This window comes from Mustelus asterias, chromosome 19 (genome assembly GCF_964213995.1).
Source record: "Mustelus asterias chromosome 19, sMusAst1.hap1.1, whole genome shotgun sequence".
Taxonomy (NCBI): domain Eukaryota; kingdom Metazoa; phylum Chordata; class Chondrichthyes; order Carcharhiniformes; family Triakidae; genus Mustelus; species Mustelus asterias.
The window spans coordinates 18,336,719-18,360,222 of NC_135819.1; the positions used below are offsets into that span (position 1 = coordinate 18,336,719).

Here is a 23,504-nt window from a genome sequence, read left to right on the forward strand (position 1 = left end):
TCCATTCCCCCCTTCCACCCCCCATCCATCCCCCCATCCCTCCCTCCATCCATCCCTCCATCCAGTGGAGAGGCTGAATAATTGAAGGTGAAGTTTTCTTGTGCCCTCTTCTGTTTGTGATGAAATATAATTTCAAAATAAGCTGACTGATGTTCCACATCACAGCGTCTGAACCTCACGAGTCAGAGACAGAGATAGGGCTCGGAGGGCTGACACCAGGCTTGGTGTTTTTGAAGTGAAGATCAAAGGCTCAAGGCGCAGAGAGCAGCCAAGCAACACGGACAAGGAGATGAGTGTGGGAGTGAGCGGAAGGAATTTCTGAAACTCAATCCTGAGTTTGAAAGCTGCCAATGGGTGGGAGGACAGGAAGATTCGGGAGGGTTAAGGAACAGCTTAGCAGCGAGGGCCTGAGGAATTTGATTTGATTTGGTTTATTATTGTCACATGTATTAACATACAGTGAAAAGTATTGTTTCTTGCGCGCTATACAGACAGAGCATACCGTTCATAGAGAAGGAAAGGAGAGAGTGCAGAATGTAGTGTTATAGTCACAGCTAGGGGGTAGAGAAAGATCAACTTAATGCGAGGTAGGTCCATTCAAAAGTCTGACAGCAGCAGGGAGAAGCTGTTCTTGAGTGAGTTGGTACGTGACCTCAGACTTTTGTATCTTTTTCCGATGGAAGAAGGTGGAAGAGAGTATAGAAGAAAGAGTTTAACCCAAAATAAAAACCCTGGAAATGTGAAAAATCAAACAATCGGCATTCAGGGGTCAAGAGGATCAGGAGGTAACTCTTGACCAAGAAGCAAGTGTTCACATTTCTCTCGTGTGAAATCATTCTGGAGGGCGGGTGGCGGGGAGTGGCGGTGTGCGCGGATTGAAGGTTTGTCTTTTTGAGAAGTTTGTTATAAGGATGGAGTTGGATTCGGGGAGGAAAGGTCCTTCTGAAACTATCTAGCCTCCTTTGTCTTGCCATTGGCAGCCATGCCTTCAGCTGCCTTGGCCCAAAGCCCTGGGAATCCCCCCCCCTCCCCCTCCCCACCTCACCCTCTCTACCTCCCTCTCTCTCCTGAAGATGCTCCAACCAACCTCTTTGGCAAGATTTCTGGCTACCTCCCCGAGTTTTGTCTCATTCGACTCGGGCAACTTCCTCTTGGCGATCTGCCAGTGAAGGTACGTTGCTGCAGTTGAGGTGTTGGTGGTGGGGGGTGGAGGGGGGGGGGGGGGAAGAGTTTCCATTGGGGCTGCACTGACCAACTCCCCCGAAAATCCTTCCCCAACACGTAAGACAGAAAGACAGACGGCGGAATTGTGCTGAGGGGCAGTGTCAGGGACAAGGAACAAAGAACAGTACAGCACAGGAACAGGCCCTTCGGCCCTCCAAGCCTGCGCCGATCACGTTGTCCTATCTAGACCAACTGCCTGTATCCCTCTATTCCCCATCTGTTCATATGCCTATCCAGATAAGTCTTAAATGTCACTAACGTATCTGCCTCAACCACCTCACTTGGCAGTGCATTCCAGGCCCCCACCACCCTCTGTGTAAAACACTTCCCCCGCACATCTCCACTGAACCTTTCCCCCCTTATCTTGAACTTGTGCCCCCTGTAATTGTCATTTCTGCCCTGAGAAAAAGCTTCCAACTGTTCACCCTATCCACACCCCTCATAATTTCATAAACTTCTATCAGGTTTCCCCTCAGCCTCCGTCTTTCCAGGGAGAACAATCCCAGTTTACCCAATCTCTCCTCATAGCTAATACCCTCCATACCAGACAACATCCTGGTAAACCTTTTCTGCACTCTCTCCAAAGCCTCCTCATCCTTCTGGTAGTGCGGTGACCAGAATTGGACACAGTGTCCCAAATGTGGCCTAACCAACGTTTTATACAACTGTAACATAATTTGCCAATTTTTATACTCGATGCCCCATCCAATGAAGACAAACATGCCGCATGCTTTCTTCACCACCTCTTCCACCTGTGCTGCCACTTTTAAGGATCTGTGGGCCTGTACTCCCAGATCTCTCTGTGTGTCTAGGCTCCTGATGGTTCTGCCATTTATTTTATAGCTCCCACCCGAATTGGATCGACCAAAATGCATCACCTCACTTTTGTCCGGATTAAATTCCATCTGCCATCTCTCTGCCCAATTTTCCAGCCTATCTATATCCTGCTGTATTCTCTGACAATCTTCATCACTATCCGCAACTCCAGCAATCTTAATATCATCAGCAAACTTGATAATCAGACCAGCTACATTTTCTTCCGAGCCATTTATATAGATTATAAACAGCAGAGGTCCCAGCACTGATCCCTGCGGAACACCACTAGTCATGATGTGGAAATGCCGGCGTTGGACTGGGGTGAACACAGTAAGGAGTCTAACACCAGGTTAAAGTCCAACAGGTTTATTTGGTAGCAAATGCCATTAGCTTTCGGAGCGCTGCTCCTTCGTCAGAGGGATTTTCACTCCATCTGGCGAAGGAGCAGTGCACCGAAAGCTAGTGGCGTTTGCTACCAAATAAACCTGTTGGACTTTAACCTGGTGTTGTTAGACTCCTTACTGTGAACACCACTAGTTCCAGACCTCCATTCAGAAAAACGCCCTTCCACCGCTACCCTCTGTCTTCTGTGGCCCAAGCCAGTTCTGAATCCATCTAGCTCGTTCACCCCTGATCCCGCGAGATTTAACCTTTGGCACCAGCCTGCCATGAGGGACCTTGTCAGATGCCAGGGCAGTGCCAGGGTAGAGTGTCAGGATGCTGCCCAAGGTTGACCCTCGCCTCCCCCACCTGATGTGCATGTTGTGTTCGAGTGAAGGAGAACGATCGAGCAGGAAAATCCCACTGGCGTAAAAGCCATTTTGGGTTTCCAGCTCGATTCTCTGCTTCCTCCATCGTTCCCGCCCTCTGAAAATGCATGACGGAAAATTCCCCCACCCCATTAGATTTCCAAGTGCGTTTTAGTCCCTGGCTATTGGAGGCTCTTTTGCAACTAATTGAAAAAACACCCCAGGGTGGGATTTTCCAGTCGCGCTCTCCCCAAGACCAAAAATTCCCGCCCGAGATCAACGGAATTTTGCAGTGTCCGTGTCCCACCCGCTATGATTCCCCTGGTGGCAGGATGGGAATATTACGCCCCAGGACTCCTGTGTCGGGCTGTGTTTGAAGACCGAGTGGCGCACTTTCAGAAGTGCCTTTTCCTGGCTGTCTTACGCTGCGGCCAGGTCTGTCCCCTCGAGTGGATAGAAAAGATCCCATGAGCACTATCTTGAAGAAGAACAGAGGAATCGTTCCCAGAGTCCCGATCAATCCCTATCCCTTAACCAACATTTGATTTGATTTGACTTGATTCGGGAAAAAGATACAAAAGTCTGAGGTCGCGCACCAACCGACTCAAGAACAGCTTCTTCCCTGCTGCTGTCAGACTTTTGAATGGACCTACCTTGCATTAAGTTGATCTTTGTCTGCACCCTAGCTATGACTGTAACACTACATTCTGCACTCTCTCCTTTCCTTCTCTATGAACGGTATGCTTTGTCTGTATAACGCACAAGAAATAATAATTTTCACTGTATCCCAATGCACGTGACAATTTGATTTGGTTTGATTTGATTTATTATTGTCACATATATTAATATACAGTGAAAAGTATTGTTTCTTGCACGCTGTACAGACAGAGCATACCATTCATAGAGAAGGAAAGGAGAGGGTACAGAATCCATAGAATAGAATCCACAGAATCCAAAGAATATGTCCGGGGTGTGTGGGGTCATTGATTATGCTGGCTGCTTCCCGAGGCAGCAGGAAGTGTAGACAGAGTCAATGGATGGGTGGCTGGTTTGCGTACTGGACTGGGCTACATTCACAACCCTTTGTAGTTTCTTGTGGTTTTGGTCAGAGCAGGAGCCATACCAAGCTGTGATACAATCTGGAAAGAATGCTTTCTATGGTGGATCTGTAAAAACTGGTGAGAGTCATAGCGGTGAGAGTCATAGCGAAATTCATGCTGAATTTCCATAGCTTCCTGAGACGATGGCATGGTGACACAGTGGTTAGCACTGCTGCCTCACAGCTCCAGAGACCCGTGTTTGATTCCTGGTTTGGGTCACTGTCTGTGTGGAGTCTGCACATTCTCCCCGTGTCTGCGTGGGTTTCCTCCGGGTGCTCTGGTTTCCTCCCACAGTCTGAAAGACGTGCTGGTTGGGTGCATTGGCCGTGCTAAATTCTCCTTCAGTGTACCTGAACAAGTGCCGGAGTGTGGCGACTAGGGGATTTTCTCAGTAACCTCATTGCAATGTTGATACAAACCTACTTGAGACTAATAAATAAACTTTATTTTTAAAAAAGAAAGTATCACTTAACATCACTAAAAGACTGATCATTGATAGGGGGAGGTGATGGTTGGTGTAGTGATGAAGTCACGAGTAACCCAGAAGCACAGGCTAATATTCTGGGGACACAGGTTCAAATCCCACCCTGGCAGATAGTGGAATTTCAAATTAAATTCACAAAATCTGGAATTTAACACCAACCTCAGTAATGGTGACCATCAAACCATTGCCGATTGTCGGAAAAACCCATCTGGTTCACTCATGTCCTTTAAGGAAGGAAATCTGCCATCCTTACCCGGTCTGGCCTACATGTGACTCCAGAGCCACAGCAATGTGGTTGGCTCTTAACTGCCCTCTGAAATGGCCGAGCGAGGCACTCAGTTCAAGGGGCAATTAGGGATGGGCAATAAATGCTGGCCCAGCCAACGACACCCACATCCCATGAAATAATAAATTAGGAATTAGCCTTACCAGATTTCTGTCTATGGGAGATTTTTCCGACATTGCAACAGTGACTCTACTTCAACGGTTCTTTGGTGGTCCGACTGGAATGAGGCTTTGGGACATTCTGAGATCGGGGGATCTCAGAATTATCCCACTCTATCTATATTCCCATTTGGATGGAGTTTAATCCGGACAATGCGAGGTGATGCCTTTTTGGAAGCTCAAATTCAGGTGCGAATTATACAGTAAATGGTACAACTCTTAGGAGCATTGACATACAAAGGGATCTGGGTATACAGGTCCACAGGATCCTTGAAAGTGGTAACACTGGTGGATAAGTTGGTCAAGAAGGCATACAACATGCTTGCCTTCACCGGCCGGGGCATTGAGTATAAAAGTTGGCAAGTTATGTTACAGCTGTATGAAACTTTAGTTAGGCCGCATTTGGAATATTGCATGCAGTTCTGGTCGTCACACTACCAGAAGGACGTGGAAGCTTTGGAGAGAGTGTAAAGAAGATTCACCAGAATGTTGCCTGGTCTCGAGGGTGTTGGCTATGAGGAGAGGCTGAATAAACCAGGATTGTTTTCACCGGAAAGGCGGAGGCTGAGGGGAGACCTGATAGAGGGTCTACAAAATGATGACAGGCATAGACAGGATGGATAGTCAGAGGCTTTTTCTCAGGGTGGAAATGTCAATTACAAGGGGGCACAGGTTCAAGATGAGGGGGAGAGAGTTTAGGGGAAGCTTTTCATTCAGAGGGTGGTGGGTGCCTGGAACACATTGCCAGAGGAAGTGGTGGAAGCAGGCGCATTAGCAACATTCAAGGCATATCTTGATAGACATGAACGGGAGGTGAACAGTGAGATAGAAACTGCGTATTGGTGCAGGCTTGGTGGGCCGAAGGGCCTATTCCTGTTTTGTTCTTCGTTCTCTTTGCTGTTTTTCTAATTGTAGCGTAACTTCCGCCAGCCCCTACACCCCTCCCTATCTCTGTAACCTCCACCAACCCCTACAACCCTCCCTATCTCTGTAACCTCCACCAACCCCCACAACCCTCCCTATCTCTGTAACCTCCACCAACCCCTACAACCCTCCCTATCTCTGTAACCTCCACCAACCCCTACAACCCTCCCTATCTCTGTAACCTCCACCAACCCCTACAACCCTCCCTATCTCTGCAACCTCCACCAACCCCTACAACCCTCCCTATCTCTGCAACCTCCACCAATCCCTACAACCCTCCCTATCGCTGTAACCTCCACCAACCCCTACACTCCTCCCTATCTCTGTAACCTCCTCCAACCCCTACAACCCTCCCTAATTCTGTAACCTCCTCCAACCCCTACAACCCTCCCTATCTCTATAACCTCCTCCAACCCCTTCAACCCTCCCTATCTCTGTAACCATCTCCAGCCCCTACAACCCTCCCTATCTCTGTAACCTCCTCCAGCCCTTACAACCCTCCCTATCTCTGCAAACCCTCCAACCCCTACAACCCTCCCTATCTCTGTAACTACCTCCAGACCCCTACAACCCTCCCTATCTCTGTAACCTCCTCCAGCCCCTACAATCCTCACTCTCTCTGTAACCTCCTCCAGCCCCAACAACTGTTCCCATCTCTGTAACCTTCTCCAGCATTTACAACCCTCCCTATCTCTGCAAACCCTCCAGCCCCTACAACCCTCCCTATCTCTGTAACCTCCTCCAGGCCCTACAACCTTTCCTGTCTTTGTAACCTCCTCCAGCCTCTACAACCCTCCCTATCTCTGTAACCACCACCAATCCCTACAACCCTCTCTATCTCTGTAACCTCCTCCAGCATTTGCAACCCTTCCTATCTCTATAACCTCTTCCAACCTCTACAATCCTCACTATCTCTGTAACCTCTTCCAGCCCCTACAACCGTTCCAACCTCTGTAGCCTCCTCCAGCATTTGCAACCCTCCCTTTCTCTGTAACCTCCTCCAGGCCCTACACCCCCTCCCTATCTCTGCAAACCCTCCAGCCCCTACAACCCTCCCTATCTCTGTTACCTCCTCCAACATTTACAACCCTCCCTATCTCTGTAACCTCCTCCAGCCTCTACAATCCTTCCTCTCTCCGTAACCTCCTCCAACTCTTGCAATCCTCACTATCTCTGTCCGCAGCTCCAGTCCTGCACTCCTCATTGTTTAGGTCACCTCCTCCTGTTCTATCACCTGCTAAGCCTGCAATGCCCCTTCCCCACCCGTCCCACCCTTCCTGTAGTCCTCTATAGCTCTGCAATCCTCCAAGAAGACAGAGCTCCTCAGACACCAACCTCTCGTACACCCTGTACTTTCACCAGTGGTGGCCATGCCTTCAGCTGTCTAAGTGTTGGAATTCGTGTCCTAAATCCCTCCTCCTCATCACCGTCATCCCTTCAGTCATGGTCCGAGCGCTATCACCCTCTCCTCTGGGTCAGAAACACATGGCTTCAGCAAGTAATTTGCGAGTTCCACAGGTAATGGGGAAAGCAAATGGAATTTTGCCCTTTATTTCAGAAGGAATGGAGTATAGATACAGGAAAGTCTTTTTGATTTGACGTTGATTTGATTTATTATTGTCACATGTATTAGTAAACAGTGTGTGGTGGACCTCAGTTGTGCCTTTGTCCTATATGGACCACCGTTGTGTGTGCTTGTCATACCTGGACACATCCCCTTCCAGTTCCTCCCCTCGGCACCTAGTATAAAGGTGGCTGTCTCCTCCCCCTTGTTCAGTCCAGGTTGGTTATTTGTTGGGATCTGCTCCTGATTCTGTTGTGAATAAAAGCCTACACTTATATTGGCATATCGGTAGTCTTTCGCCTTATTGATAGCGCATCACAGTGAAAAGTATTGTTTCTTGCGCGCTATACAGACAGAGCATACCGTTCATAGAGAAGGAAAGGAGAGAGTGCAGAATGTAGTGTTACAGTCATAGCTAGGGTATGGAGAAAGATCAACTTAATGCGAGGTTGGTCCATTCAAAAGTTTGAAGGCAGCAGGGAAGAAGCTGTTCTTAAGTCGGTTGGTAACGTGACCTCACACTTTTGTATCTTTTTCCCGAAGGAAGAAGGTGGAAGAGAAAATGTCCGGGGTGCGTGGGGTCCTTATTATGCTGGCTGCTTTGCCGAGGCAGCGGGAAGTGTAGACAGAGTCAATGGATGGGAGGCTGGTTTGCGTGATGGACTGGGCTACCATCATGGCCTTTTGTAGTTTCTTGAGTCTTGGACAGAGCAGGAGCCCATACCAAGCTGTGATACAACCAGAAATAGTGCTTTGAATAGGAGACAGAGTAATAAGTTGATGGAGGTTGGTGGAGATTTCAGTAAGGATGTAGAAAGGTGTGCAATATTTAGAACCAATGAGAGCAGTGCGAAACAAGGTTTGGATCTCGATTACTGTCACACTCTGATCCCTCCTGCTGGCAATGAAGAGTTGGAGTCAGGCGCTCGATTTCTGTGATGGGGAAGGAGGCGCAGGTCAGATAGTTTGTACAGATTGAGCAAGTCTTTCCTTTGCTTCAGCCTCAGCGCTTTCCATTCAGGCTTCACTTTGGACAGCTAAAGATTCTGATAATATGGTTAAAGCAAAGTGGGAAGGAGCTTGTGTGGGCTGTAAATACTGGTACTGAGGGGCAGAATGTCCTGTTTCTGCACAATTTAATTCAAAATAACTCCAGAACTCGCATGAAGCACAGTTGCCTTTCCGGCTGGTGAGGTGAATGTCAGTGTTTACGATGTCCGCACTGTGTTGCTGTGGCTGGAACACGGTGTTAATGGTTACCTATAGCAACCCTCGAATGTCTGATAGCTTATATGGCCCATCCAGTCACGATTCCTCCCTCTGCCTCCATTTCTCTCTCTCTCTCTCTCTCTCCCACTCTACCTCTCTCTCCCTCTCTATCTCCCTCTCTCTCCCCATCTCGCTCTCTCCATCACTCTCACTCACTATCTCTCTCCATTTCTCTCTCTCCATCTCCATCTGTCTGTTCTTCCCTGCTCACTTTCTCTCTTTCCTCTCTCTCTCCCTCTCCCTTTCTTTCTCCCCCCCACCCTCTCTCTCTCCATCTCCATCTCCCTCCATACCCCCCTCTCTCCACTTGCTCTCTCTCCCGCTCCCTCTCTTTCTCCACCCCCCCCACCCCTTCTCTTTCCTCTCTCTCTCTCCCCCCTACCTTTCCTCTCCCTCTCCCCCTCTCTCTCTCCCTCTCCTCTCTCTTCCACCCCCCACCCTATCTCCCTCCTCTCTCTCTCTCTCTCTCCCTCTCCATCTCCCTCCCACCCTCCCCCCTCTTTCTCTCCACTCTCTCTCTCTCCCCCCCACTCTCTCTCTCTCTCCCCCGCCACCCTCTCTCTCTCTCCCCCCCACCCTCTCTCCCTCTCCCCCCCACCCTCTCTCCCTCTCTCTCTCCCCCCCTCTCCCTCTCTCTCTCCCCCCCCTCTCCCTCTCTCTCTCCCCCCCCCCCCTCTCTCCCTCTCCCCCCCTCTCTCTCCCCCCCACTCTCTCTCTCTCTCCCCCGCCACCCTCTCTCTCTCTCCCCCCCACCCTCTCTCCCTCTCTCTCTCCCCCCCCCCTCTCCCTCTCCCCCCCCCTCTCTCCCTCTCCCCCCCCTCTCTCTCCCTCTCCCCCCCCCCTCTCTCCCTCTCTCTCTCTCCCCCCCCACCCCCTCTCTCTCTCTCCTCCCCACCCACTCTCTCTCCCCCCCACCCACTCTCTCTCTCTCCCCCCCACCCCCTCTCTCTCTCTCCTCCCCACCCACTCTCTCTCCCCCCCACCCACTCTCTCTCCCCCCATCCTCTCTCTCTCTCCCCCCTCCACCCCCTCTCTCTCTCTCCCCCCACCCTCTCTCTCTCTCCCCCCCCCCACCGTTTCTCTCTCTCTCCTCTCTCTCTCTCCTCTCTATCTCTCTCTATCTATCTCTCCCTCTCTCTCCTCTCTCTCTCTGTCTCTCTCTCTCTCCTCTCTCTCTCTCCCTCTCTCTCTCCCTCTCTCTCCCTCTCTCTCTCTCTCTCTCTCTCGCTCCCTCTCTCCCAGGCCGCTGTCTCTGACCCGTGTTTGGTGCCTTTCTTTTCCAGGCTGTTTGTCACCAGGTGCAGTGGCTGCAGGGAGGCGATTGGTCCGTCTCAGTTGATCATGCGTGTGCTGGATAGCGTGTACCACGTCGAGTGCTTCAGCTGCTGTGCGTGTGAGTGTGCGCTGCGGCAAGGCGATGAGTTTGTGCTGAAGGAGAGCCAGCTCCTGTGCCGCGCGGACTACGAGAAGGAGAGGGAGATGTTGAGTGGGATCAGCCCCACTCCGACAGAGTCAGGTACCCAGAGCAACGCTGCACATCCGATCGGCGCTCGGATCAGTCTCACTCTGAACCTGCAGAATAACAATAACATGGAGTAAAGTTCATTGATCAGTGTCACAAGTCGGCTTACATTAACGCTGCAATGAAGTTACTGTGAAAATCCCCTAGTCGCCACACTCCGGCGCCAGTCCGGGTAACACTGAGGGAGAATTCAGCACGGCCAATGCGCCCTAACCAGCGCGTCTTTCAGACTATGGGAGGAAACCGGAGCACCCGGAGGAAACCCATGCAGACACGGGGAGAACGTGCAAACTCCACACAGACAGTGACCCAAACTGGGAATCGAACCGGGGTCCCTGGCGTTATGAGTCAGCAGTGCTAACCACTGTGCCACCGTGCCACCCCTATAATTCTATTCTACCTGGAATCATGGAATCATACTATCATAGAAACCCAACAATGCAAAAGGAGGCCATTCGGCCCATCGAGCCTCCACCGACAACAATCCCACCCAGGCCCTATCCCCGTAACCCCACACATTTACCGCTAATCCCCCTGACACTGGGATCAATTTAGCACGGCCAATCAACCTAACCCGCACATTTTTGGAGTGTGGGAGGAAACTGGAGCACCCGGAGGAAACCCACGCAGACACGGGGAGAACATGCAAACTCCACGCAGACAGTGACCCAGGGCGGGAATCGAACCCGGGTCCCTGGCGCTGTGAGGCAGCAGTGCTAACCACTGTGCCACCATGGTGCCCATGTTGGGAGTTGTGCCCAGTGTCTTGGCCAACATTCACCCCTTCAACCTGCATCACTAAAATGTGGTCATTCTGTCTGTGGGGTCTTGCTGTGTGTAATTTGGCCGCTGTGTTTCCCACGTTAACTACAGTGATTAAAGGAATTCGAAAAGCTCTCTGAGGGCGGGATTTCCCCATGGTGAAGGTGGTCCCATTGGCCGCTGGAGAGGACCTTCTGCTCCAACAGATATCTACAGTATTTGTGCAGATCACACATCCCGCTGCCAGGGAATCCACAATGGGGGGGGGGGGTGTGTGTGACCTTCAACAGGACTGGAAGATTCCACCAGCGCTAATGGCCAAAAAATCCTGCCCTCAGATTGTGCTATAGAAGTTATTAAACTCAGGGATTGTTGTTGGTGCAGACTCGATGGGCCGAATGGCCTCCTTCTGCACTGTAGGGGTTTGTCCGAATTCTATGAGACCATTCAGCCCCTCGAGCCTGGTCCGTCATTCAAGATCATGGCGGCTCTTATCCCGAGCTCAACTCCACATTCCTGCCTGATCCCCATCACCCTTCAACCTCCAGGGGGTGGTGTTCCCAAGTGTCTGCTGCCCTTGTCCTTCTAGACGGTAGTGGACTTGTGTTTGGAAGGTGCTCTCTAAGGATACGTGGGCTTTCCAGGTTATAATATTCCCCGCATACATCTAACGTGGGTCATACAGGCCAAGGGGCTTCTGTACAATCCTCCTCCCCTCGGTTCACCGTGACTGAAAGGTCTGATTTGTAAAGATCAATTTGTAACGCTTCTTCTACTGTATTCTTTAATTCTTTTGTTTATTCATTCCTGGGACGTGGGCGTCGCTGGCTGGCCAGCATTTATTGTCCCTTGGAGGGCGGTGAAGAGTCAACCACATTGCTGTGGCTCTGGAGTCACATGTAGGCCAGACTGGGTAAGGACAGCAGATTTCCTTCCCTAAAGGACATTAGTGACCCAGATGGGTTTTTCCGACAATCGACAATGGTTTCATGGTCATCAGCAGATTCTTAATTCCAGATTTCTTTTTAATTGAATTCAAATTCCACCATCCGCCATGGCGGGATTCGAACCCAGGTCCCCAGAACATTAGCTGAGTTTCCGGATTAACAATCTAGCGATAATACCACTAGGCTACCGCCTCCCCATCGCCTGAAGTACTGAAGCACCTCAGAGTGAAACATGATCTATGTAGAGAACCTGAATGTTATTGCACAGTGTGTGCCAGCCACTTCCAAATGTTTTTAACGTTCTTTCAAATATTTTATGAATAAAGTGTCTTCTATCTTATTGAGATTCAGTCACTGCCGAAATGTAGGCAATGTAGTGGTCAATTTGGACAAAGGAAGATCCCACAAAGACGCCAGGTGAGGAATGACCAGGCAATCTCATTTAGTCATGTTGCTTGGGGAATGCACATTAGAACAAAGAACAGTACAGCACAAGAACAGGCCCTTCGGCCCTCCAAGCCTTTGCCAGTCATGATGCCTGCCTAAACTAAAACCATATGCATTTACGGAATCCCGTATCCTTCCATTCCCATCCTGGAGCAAGTGTCTGAGGACTGGTCTTTGCAAAAGGCAGTGATACATGACAGTCTTGGGTGACTGTTACCACATTTATATATAAATGATAAAACTCACAGGAAAGTGGGAAATAAGAGAAGTTCAGTGGTATAACCATCACTGAATCTCCCACTGTCAACATCCTTGGGGTTACCATTGACCAGAAACTCAACTGGACTCACCACATAAACACAGTGGCTACAAGAGCAGGTCAGAGGCTGGGAATACTGCGGCGAGTAACTCGCCTTCTGACTCCTCGAAGCCTGTCCACCATCTACAAGGCACAAGTCAGGAGTGTGATGGAATACACCCCACTTGCCTGGATGGGTGCGGCTCCAACAACACTCAAGAAGCTCGACACCATCCAGGACAAAGCAGCCCCGCTTGATTGGCACCCCATCCACAAACATCCATTCCCTCCACCACCGACGCTCAGTAGCAGCAGTGTGTACCATCTACAAGATGCACTGCGGCAATTCACCAAAGATCCTTAAACAGCACCTTCCAAACCCCATAACCACTTCCATCTAGAAGGACAAGGGCAGCAGATACATGGGAACACCACCACCTGCAAGTTCCCCTCCAAACCACTCAGCATCTTAACTTGGAAATATATCGGCCGTTCCTTCGCAGTCACTGGGTCAAAATCCTGGAATTCCCTCTCTAACGGCATTGTGGGTCAACCCACAGCATGGGGACTGCAGCGATTCAAGAAGGCAGCTCACCACCACCTTCTCAAGGGCAACTACGGATGGGCAATAAATGCTGGCCCAGCCAGTGACGCTCATGTCCCTCGACTGAATAAAAATGAAACCCTCTGAATGCCAGGCATTTCCCTTATAATGGAGGTGGATCAGGTTGGGGAGGTGGGGAAGGTAGAGGGGTGACAGTTTCTCTCGCCAGTGGCAGGTCGCTCCATAATAACAAAAATGATGCTAAACTATCGACACGCAACCTCTCTAAGACACTTTAATGCCCGCAGGCCTTCGTTCCCCGGCTTTGAGAAAGCCAACATGGAGCAAAGCAATCAGGTAAATACTTTTTGTAGCACCACTTGTGGAGCAGGAGCGCTTCTCCTGGTCCAACGAGCTAACCTGTAAACTTCACCACGATCTATCCAACTCCTTACAATAGGCTCTCAGAGGTACAAGGCCCCCAACAGTGATCTGGATCTGCAGGCCTCCCGACACCCAACACTCTTCACCCTGACTGGCTGTAGGCAGGAAAATAGAGAGTGTTTTTTTTAAATTGGGTACATCAGGAATCCAATAATTCTGTGTACATCAGCCCACCCACCCACCCACCCAACCAAACCCAACCCTTCCACCTTCTGTAATTATCAAGCACACAGATTCATCAGGTGATAAGAAGGGAGTTGACACATGGGGTATTATTGGGTCCAACATACATTACCACCTACTGGACTCAATTGCCATAGAGGGAGTACAGCGAGGGTTTACCAGGCTGATTCCTGGGATGGCCAGACCAGGGTAAGGATGGCAGATTTCCTTCCCTAAAGGAACCAGATGGGTTTTTCCGACAATCGACAATGGTTTCACGGTCCTCAGTAGATTCTTAATTCCAGATTTTTTTTATTGAATTCACATTTCAACATCTGACGTGGTGGGATTTGAACCCGGGTCTCTGGATTACTAGACCAATGACAACACCACTGCGTCACTGCCTCCCCTGAGTAACTCAGAGGGGAAGTTCCAGATGTTTGTGTTCACCGGTAATCTACTCACTTTTTGTCTATTAGATGCCAGTCTTTTCCTGCATTATGGATGCAAGTTGCTGCTAAAAAAGCTTTGGGACCTTCTGTGAAGATGATTTAAAACAGTAGAGGTAGAGTTGGAGTTAATGTGAAGGGCGTTTCACTTTCTCATTGTTCCCTCTGTATCTCCTTACAGTGAAAAGTGAAGATGAGGAAGAGGCTGAGCAACTTGGGGAGTCCCAGGGCAAGAGCGGTGACGAGGGCAAGGACCACAAGAGATCCAAGCGGCCACGAACCATACTGACCACCCAGCAGAGACGGGCCTTCAAGGCTTCCTTCGAGGTGTCTTCCAAACCCTGCAGGAAGGTACGAGAGCGAACAAAGGGGGGAACCTTATGTCCCACCACCCCCCCGCCCCCACCCCAAACAGAAGGGAGGTGTTTCCCGGCTCCGTGCCCCAGAGCTAATTGATTGGCGTGAGTCCAGTTGCCCAATATCTGCCATGCTTGGGGTGCAGACCGCGGGAGCTGCCCACACTAGACACCATTGTAAGGACCGCAGAGGATGTTCAAAGCTGGATTGTGTGATGGGCGAGGGGTAGAGAATTGTGGTGGACCTCAGTTGTGCCTTTGTCCTATATGGACCACCGTTGTGTGTGTTTGTCATACCTGGACACATCCCCTTCCAGTTTGGTTCCTCCCCTCAGCACCCAGTATAAAGGTGGCTGTCTCCTCCCCCTTGTTCAGTCCAGGTCTGTTAATTGTTGGGATCTGCTCCTGATTCTGTTGTGAATAAAAGCCTACACTTATATTGGCATATCGGTAGTCTTTCGCCTTATTGATAGCGCATCAATTTTATTCACAACAGTTACTAGTATGGAGCAGTTTCTAAAACCCGACAAGTTAGCATTAGACCCTCAAGAGGTTGGAGCCTCTGATAAATTTGATCATTGGTTGGACTGCTTCGAAGCATTCGTTGACACCGCTACGGCCATCGACACCGACGCTGCTAAACTCCACGTGCTCCGCGCCCGGGTAAGCGAAACTGTCTATGGAATCTTCCGGGACGCTGCTACTTACGCGGACGCTATAGAACTCCTAAAAGGGCAGTTCCGAAAGAGCCCTAACGTGGTTTACGCCAGACACCTCCTAACTACCCGCAAACAGCAGCCAGGAGAATCATGCGCCCAATTTCTGCGCGCCCTGCGAGTCCTCGCCCGAGCATGCGACTGTAAGGCTGTTTCAGCAGCTCAGAACACGGAGGATCTGATCCGCGACGCCTACGTTGCGGGCATTGAGTCTACATACATCCAGCAGCGTCTGCTGGAACAAGATGACCTAGACCTCCGGAAAACGGCCACGATGGCTGAAACGTTAGAAGCAGCCTCCCATAATCTCGGGTCTTACCTTGGATCCCGTTCCACCGACGGCTCCACTGCGACGGCTGCTCCAGCAGGGCCCAAATGTTACTTTTGTGGCCTCCCTAAGCACCCTCGGCGTCACTGCCCGGCAAAGGACGCGATTTGCTCCGGATGCGGTAAGCTAGGCCACTTTGTTAAAGTCTGCAGAGCAAAGCCGCTTCTGAAGACTCGTGGAGCCATGTGTGCTCCGAGGGCGCGGCCATCTTTGATGCAGGCGGCGGCTGCGCGCGAATCGCCATCTTGGATGCGGTCACCGGAAGTGCGGGAATCGCCATCTTTGATGCGGTCACCGGAAGTGCGGGAGTCGCCATCTTTGAGACTGGCATCAAGGCAAGCTGAGCAGGAAGCTTCAACCGTGACGTCATCAGACGGCGACGAAGATGGATTCTTCTTTAATTCAACAGTGGCATCGATTTGCCTGGACCAGTCGCAGCCACATCAACTCTCCAAGTCCATAATGGAGATCAAGGTAAATGGTTATGCAGAAAACTGCCTGTTTGACTGTGGGAGCACGGAAAGTTTTATACACCCTCGCACAGTGCGTCAATATGCCCTTCCCGTGCGACCCTGGAGCCAGACCATCTCCATGGCCTCGAATTCTCACTCAGTGGAGGTCCTCGGGTGCTGCTTGGTGACGCTGACGGTACAGGGCACAGTCTACGAGCGTTTTCGGCTCCTCGTGCTGCCGCGACTCTGCGCAGCTGTACTGCTGGGGTTAGATTTCCTCAGCCATCATAGAAGCGTCATCCTGCAGTACGATGGCCCTTATCCCCCGCTCTCCGTCTGCCAGGCGCCGTCACGGCAGCGCCCCTCGCGCACCACCTGCAGTCTCTCGACCCTCAAGATCACCCCCCCCCGTTATTTGATAACCTCACCCCGGATTGTAGGCCTATAGCCACCAAGAGTAGGCGCTATAGTGCGGATGACCGGGCCTTCATTCGGTCCGAGGTACAACGTTTGCTCCAGGAAGGGATTATCCAGGCCAGCACCAGCCCCTGGGGGGCGCAAGTGGTCGTAGTTAAATCGGGGGAGAAACACCGCATGGTGATTGACTACAGCCAGACCATAAACAGGTATACCCAACTAGATGCATATCCTCTTCCCCGTATCGCGGACATAGTCAACCGCATCGCACACTATAGGGTTTTTTCAACGATCGATTTGAAATCGGCTTACCACCAGCTCCCTATCCGCTCGGAGGATCGCCCATACACTGCCTTTGAGGCGGATGGCCGCCTCTACCAGTTCCTCCGAGTCCCCTTTGGTGTCACCAATGGGGTCTCAGTCTTCCAACGGGCCATGGATCAAATGGTGGACCAGCACGGACTACGGGCCACTTTCCCGTATCTGGATAACGTCACCATCTGCGGCCATGACCTGCAGGACCATGATGCCAACCTACAAAAATTCCTTCGTACGGCCACTCTCCTGAACCTCACATACAATGAGGCGAAGTGTGTTTTCCGGACACGCCGCCTCGCCATCCTTGGGTACGTGATAGAAAATGGTGTCCTTGGCCCCGACCCAGCCCGTATGCGTCCCCTTATGCAGCTTCCCCTCCCTACTACCCTCAAAGCACTGAGGAGATGCCTGGGCTTCTTCTCCTATTATGCCCAGTGGGTTCCCCGTTACGCAGATAAAGCCCGTCCGCTCCTAAAATCGACCTCTTTTCCCCTGGCGGAGGAGGCCTGTCGGGCCTTCGATGACATCAAAGCGGACATCGCGAAGGCCGCGATGCACGCTGTGGACGAATCCATCCCATTCCAAGTGGAAAGTGATGCGTCTGACTTTGCCCTAGCTGCCACCCTTAACCAGAGGGGCCGTCCGGTGGCCTTCTTTTCCCGGACCTTACAAGGCCCTGAGATTCGACACTCCTCGGTCGAGAAGGAAGCCCAGGCCATCGTGGAAGCCGTCCGGCACTGGCGCCATTATCTCGCGGGCCAACGATTCACCTTAATTACGGACCAGCGGTCAGTTGCCTTCCTGTTTAACACCAGGCAAAAGGGCAAGATTAAGAATGACAAGATCTTGCGGTGGAGGATTGAGCTCTCCACCTACAGATATGACATCATGTACCGGCCTGGGAAGCTCAATGAGCCCCCAGACGCCCTGTCCCGTGGATCATGTGCCAGTGCCCAGCTAGACCAGCTACAGTCCCTCCATAACGACCTCTGTCACCCGGGTGTCACCAGATTTTTCCATTTTGTCAAGTCCCGTAACCTGCCCTTCTCCCTTGAGGAAGTCCGGACGATTACCAGGCAATGCAGGGTCTGCGCTGAGTGCAAACCGCAGTTCTACCGGCCAGGTAGGGCGCACCTTGTAAAGGCCACTCGCGCGTTCGAGCGCCTTAGCGTTGATTTTAAAGGCCCCCTCCCCTCCTCTAACCGCAATGTTTATTTCCTGAATATCATTGACGAATACTCACGTTTCCCTTTTGCCTTCCCCTGCTCGGACATGACCACGGCTACAGTGATTCGGACCCTGAACAAGCTCTTCACCCTGTTCGGCTTCCCAGCCTATATTCATAGCGACCGTGGGTCCTCTTTCATGAGTGACGAGCTGAGGCAGTACCTGCTCGCCAAAGGCGTTGCCTCCAGCCGCACCACTAGCTATAACCCCAGGGGCAATGGTCAAGTAGAGCGGGAGAACGCAACCGTCTGGAAGGCCGTTCTATTAGCGTTACGGTCTAGGGGCCTTCCAGTCAGCCGTTGGCAAGATGTCCTTCCGGACGCATTACATTCCATTAGGTCACTCTTGTGCACAGCGACCAATACGACCCCTCACGAGCGGATGTTTTCATTTCCCAGGGAAGTCCTCCTCGGGTACTTCACTCCCGGATTGGCTGATGTCCCCGGGACCCGTCCTGCTTCGGAAGCATGTCCGGACCCATAAGGCAGATCCCTTGGTCGAGGAGGTCCAATTGCTCCATGCTAATCCCCAATATGCTTATGTAGCGTACCCTGATGGGCGGGAGGACACGGTTTCTGTCCGTGACTTGGCACCCGCGGGTGCCCCGGAGGTCACCACGTCCTTCCGCCCACGGTCCCTGGTGTCGTCCATTCGGAGACTGCTACGCCTCTTCCTCCCTCAGTCCCTGTCCCCAATGTAGTGTGCCCAGAGCCTGTTGCAGCCCCCCACCCCCCAGCTCCGGTTCCCACTGTTCCCCATACGCCACCAGGGCCACTGCTCATTCCTCTCGCCCCTATGTACAGCTCGCTTGAGTCGCCGGAGCCGTCGCCACGCAGTACCCGACGACTGGACGGGACGACGGATCGGTCCGCTTCACACCACCCAGCGCCTTCTCTCGACGCTCACTGTACGGAGCCTGGGCCGACATCGCTCCCGGCTCGGTCGACTCTGCGACCTGCACTACGACGATCGCGACGACGGATCAAGCCACCGGTTCGTCTGGACTTGTGATATTGTTTCCGCTTCACCCCCGTGTTGTTTTTTAAAAGGAAGGGGTGAATGTGGTGGACCTCAGTTGTGCCTTTGTCCTATATGGACCACCGTTGTGTGTGTTTGTCATACCTGGACACATCCCCTTCCAGTTTGGTTCCTCCCCTCAGCACCTAGTATAAAGGTGGCTGTCTCCTCCCCCTTGTTCAGTCCAGGTCTGTTAATTGTTGGGATCTGCTCCTGATTCTGTTGTGAATAAAAGCCTACACTTATATTGGCATATCGGTAGTCTTTCGCCTTATTGATAGCGCATCAAGAATGTCAGTGGGTTTTAGAGGAAAGTGTTGCGGGGGTGGGGCGGGGGGGTGGGGGGGGGGGGGAGGGTGGGATGGTGGCTTGACCTTGGAGGGGCGATTTTGGAACTGCACAGGCAGCCAGCTGGCATGTTGGCCTTGTTGCTATGTGGCACCAGCATGGCCACTGGATCCGATCTCATTGGTCTGATTAGTTTGCCCTTTTCCTGTTGTAACCTGCACCTTTTTAAAACTTGGTTCTTCCCCATTGAGTACAAGAGTTGGGATGTTACATTACAACTGTACAAGACATTGTACGGTCACACTTGGAGTACTGTGTACAATTCTGGTTGCCATGCTAAGTTGCCCCTTAGTATCCAAAGATGTGCAGGCTAGGTGAATTGGCCATGCTAAGTTGCCCCTTAGTATCCAAAGATGTGCAGGTTAGATGGATTGGATATAGTGAATGCGCGGCGTTATGGAGATAGCTGGGGGTGGGCCTGGGGAAGATGTTCTTTCAGAGAGTCAGTGCAGACTCGATAGGCTGAATGGCCTCCTTCTGCACTGCAGGGATTTTGTGGTTCTGCGAGGAAGTTGTTTTGGACGGTTGTAGAGGGTCAAAGCAGATGGAGCGTCAATCAAGCGTCCTACATTTTACCCGGATGCTATTGGGCTCCACAGGAGTCGTTGCAGTTACAGACGGAAAGAGGGTGGCAGTCCTCCCCACTCGCAATGTCCGCACGTCAAGAAGGACCAGCGAGGTAATGGACTGCATTCAGACTGTGTGGAACCCCAGCCCAGCAAACAGTCGTCAGAGAGGGAGAGAGAGAGAGAGAGTGAGTGAGGAGAAGGTGGGATGATGAAGTGGAATCAATCCCAGTCACAGCTTTGTTGACCTGTTTGAGTTTATTGTTGTTTCAGGTGAGGGAGACACTCGCTGCAGAGACCGGCCTCACCGTCCGCGTTGTGCAAGTTTGGTTTCAAAACCAAAGAGCCAAGGTGAGAGGCCATTTTCCCTCCATTCCCTTTCTCCCACCATCTGCTTAATGTACCTGGCACACCCTTTACCTTCACCACTCACTACCAATGCTGCCCTCCTCCGGTACGGAGAGCTAAAATGGGGGCGTAATGTCCTGTGGCTCAACGGGGATTCAGTCTTGCCTCCTAGTCAGAAGGTTCTGGGTTCAAGTCCCACATTAGCACCGAGGGAGTGCGCTGTCATGACCTTGGTGCGGCCCATGAGGTGGGCCTCTTGGAGTATGAGCTCCCTGATTGAGGTAATGATTGCCTACCCAATCAGGGAGCCTCACCAGTGTATATAATGAGGAGAGTCAGGGCTGTTGACACTCCAGATTCTGACTTTGTATCTGAGACACTCTGAGGAGTGGAGACAAGTTCGTAACTAAAGGGAACCTGGTGAAGGGACACCGGCCTCTGAGGAGTTCTTTCAAGCTCCACTAACAGAGTTGTGATGTTACGTAAGATCCTGTCGGGTAGGCGTAAAGAAAGAATCCCATGAAGCTACTTGAAGAACAGCAAACTCCTGACCAGTTTAACTAAAATTCTAATAATTTACCTCATTATTGCTTCATCTTGTAGTGTACAAATGGGCAGCGCGGTGGCACAGTGGTTAGCACTGCTGCCTCACAGCGCCAGGGACCCGGGTTCGATTCCCGGCTTGGGTCACTGTGTGGAGTTTGCATGTTGTTCCCGTGTCTGCGTGGATTTCCTCTGGGTGCTCTGGTTCCCTCCTACGGTCCAAAGATGTGTGGGTTAGGTGCATTGGCTATGCTAAATTGTCCCCTAGTGTCAGGGGGATCAGCAGGTTAAATTCGTGAGGTAATGGGGAAAGGGCCTAGGTGGGAATGTTGTCGGTGCAGGCTTGATGGGCCGAATGGCCTCCTTCTGTACTGTAGGGATGTTTCCCACTAGAGGGTCAATTTGTTTCCCACTAGAGGGTTGGGAATTTGTCCTTTGGGATGTCCTGAAAGCTGCTGCATAAATGCAAGCCTGGAATTACTGAGGCAGTCGGCCATTTCCAAATGGGGTTAGTGGCTGCCATTTTGAACAGGACCTCCTGCCAGGTGTCCAGAGCATCTGCCTGTTTCAGGTAAATTTGTCCCTTTTGACTTGGGAATTGAAGGCCTGAGACAGAAATGGGACCCCAATTAGGAGTTTAGGCTGGAGCCTCACTGCAGCCCACTCCCCCAGGCGTTGGAACCGAAGAGGCCCAGCTGAGGCCAGTGTGGAATTATTCTTGTGTGCCCTGGGAACGTCCCCATTCTCCACAATCATAGCCTGCGCAAACTGACAACACTGGTGCCTGCCCAGACCTGAACTGGAGGACCCCAAACAATCCCTGAACATTCGGCATGACTCCTCCTGTCAAATTTAATGATGACCGGGGTTTCCCAAAGGTCCAAATACATACTTTTTCTGTTTCTCTTTACTCAAAGAAAGTGGCACAGTGAATTTATCACGAAGTAGCAATCCAGGGACCCAGGGTGAAGCTCTGGGAACTTGGGTTCGAATCCCATCAGAGCAAACAGTGAAATTTGAATCAATAAATATCATAGAATCCCTACAGTGCAGAAGGAGGCCATTTGGTCCATTAAGTCTGCAATCTCACCCAAGCCCTAGCCCCATAACCCCATGCATTTACCCTAGCTTGTCCCCCTGACACTAAGGGGCAATTTAGCATAGCCAATCCACCTAACCCGCACATCTTTGGACTGTGGGAGGAAACCAGAGCACCCGGAGGAAACCCACACAGACACGGGGAGAATATTGATTTGATTTATTATTGTCATGTATTTGTATACAGTGTAAAGTATTGTTTCTTGCGCGCTATACAGATAAAGCATACCATTCATAAAGAAGGAAAGGAGAGAGTGCAGAATGTAGTGTTACAGTCATAGCTAGGGTGTAGAGAAAGATCAACTTAATGCGAGGTAGGTCCATTCAAAAGTCTGATGGCAGCAGGGAAGAAGCTGTTCTTGAGTCGGTTGGTACGTGACCTCAGACTTTTATATCTTTATCCCGACGGAAGAAGGTGGAAGAGAGAATGTCTGGGGTGCGTGGGGTCCTTAATTATGCTGGCTGCTTTGTCGAGGCAGCGGGAAGTGTAGACAGAGTCAATGGATGGGAGACTGGTTTGCGTGATGGATACATTCATGAGCTTTTGTAGTTTCTTGCGGTCTTGGGCAGAGCAGGTGCCATACCAAGCTGTGATACAACCAGATTCCACATAGACACTCACTCAAGCTGGGAATCAAATCTTTTAAGATTATGAGGGGCATAGAGAGAGTGGATAGTCAGAAGCTTTTTCCCGGGGTGGAAGAGTCAATTATGAGGCGGTATAGGTTTAAGGTGCGAGGGGCAAGGTTTAAAGGAGATGTACGAGACAAGTTTTTTACACAGAGGGTGGTGGGTGCCTGGAACTCACTGCCGGGGGAGGTAGTGGAAACGGATACGATTGTGACTTTTAAGGGGCGTCTTGATAGATACATGAATAGGATGGCAATAGAGGGATACGGTCCCCGGAAGGGTAGGGGGTTTTAGTTCAGTCGGGCAGCATGGTCGGTGCAGGCTTGGAGGGCCGAAGGGCCTGTTCCTGTGCTGTAATTTTCTTTGTTCTTTGTTCTTTTATATTCCAGTCTGTAATTTACAGAACAGAAATCATTATTCCAATCCACCTTGCAGTTTGGATTAAAATCCGTAATGTGCCTGTTGTCAGGTCGGGTTTGAACCTCTGAGGTGTGGCTTTGCGTCCTCCAGTTATACGTTGCAGTTGAGAAAGTTGTCGGGTGTTTTATGGTTCACTCTGTAACTTCCAGATGAAGAAACTAGCCCGAAGACAGCAACAGCAGCAGCAGCAACAGGAACAGGAGCAGCTGCACTGTCACAGGATGGGGACCCGACGGAACTCCAATCGAGGAGCAAAGCAGCACAATGAAGACAGCAAAGGTGACCAAGACCAGGCAAAGGAGGCAAATGGAGAGGGGAGAGAGGGGTGAATGAGGGGGGAGAGGAGTGAATGAGGGGTAAATGGAGGGGGGAGAGGGGTGAATGAGGGGGGAGAGGAGTGAATGAGGGGTAAATGATTTGATTTGGTTTATTATTGTCACGTGCGTTGGGATACAGTGAAAAGTATTGTTTCTTGTGCACTATACAGACAAAGCATACCGTTCCCTGTAAAAGGATTTGCATCTGAAGAGATGTGACCTGCAAGGTACTGGAGAAGTGGGATTAAAATAAG

The 23,504-nt window shown here is 51.1% G+C and overlaps 1 protein-coding gene across 1 annotated transcript in view; it reads left to right on the plus strand.

Annotated features, from left to right (window-relative positions):
• The window catches only part of lmx1al (LIM homeobox transcription factor 1, alpha-like), a 120,434-nt gene that overhangs the window by 95,148 nt on the left and 1,782 nt on the right, over nucleotides 1-23,504 (plus strand). The window contains exons 4-7 of the mRNA XM_078234808.1: nucleotides 9,858-10,090; nucleotides 14,331-14,500; nucleotides 20,168-20,245; nucleotides 23,083-23,212. Coding sequence (XP_078090934.1) covers nucleotides 9,858-10,090; nucleotides 14,331-14,500; nucleotides 20,168-20,245; nucleotides 23,083-23,212 — 611 coding nt within the window. The remainder of the gene's footprint in view (nucleotides 1-9,857; nucleotides 10,091-14,330; nucleotides 14,501-20,167; nucleotides 20,246-23,082; nucleotides 23,213-23,504) is intronic.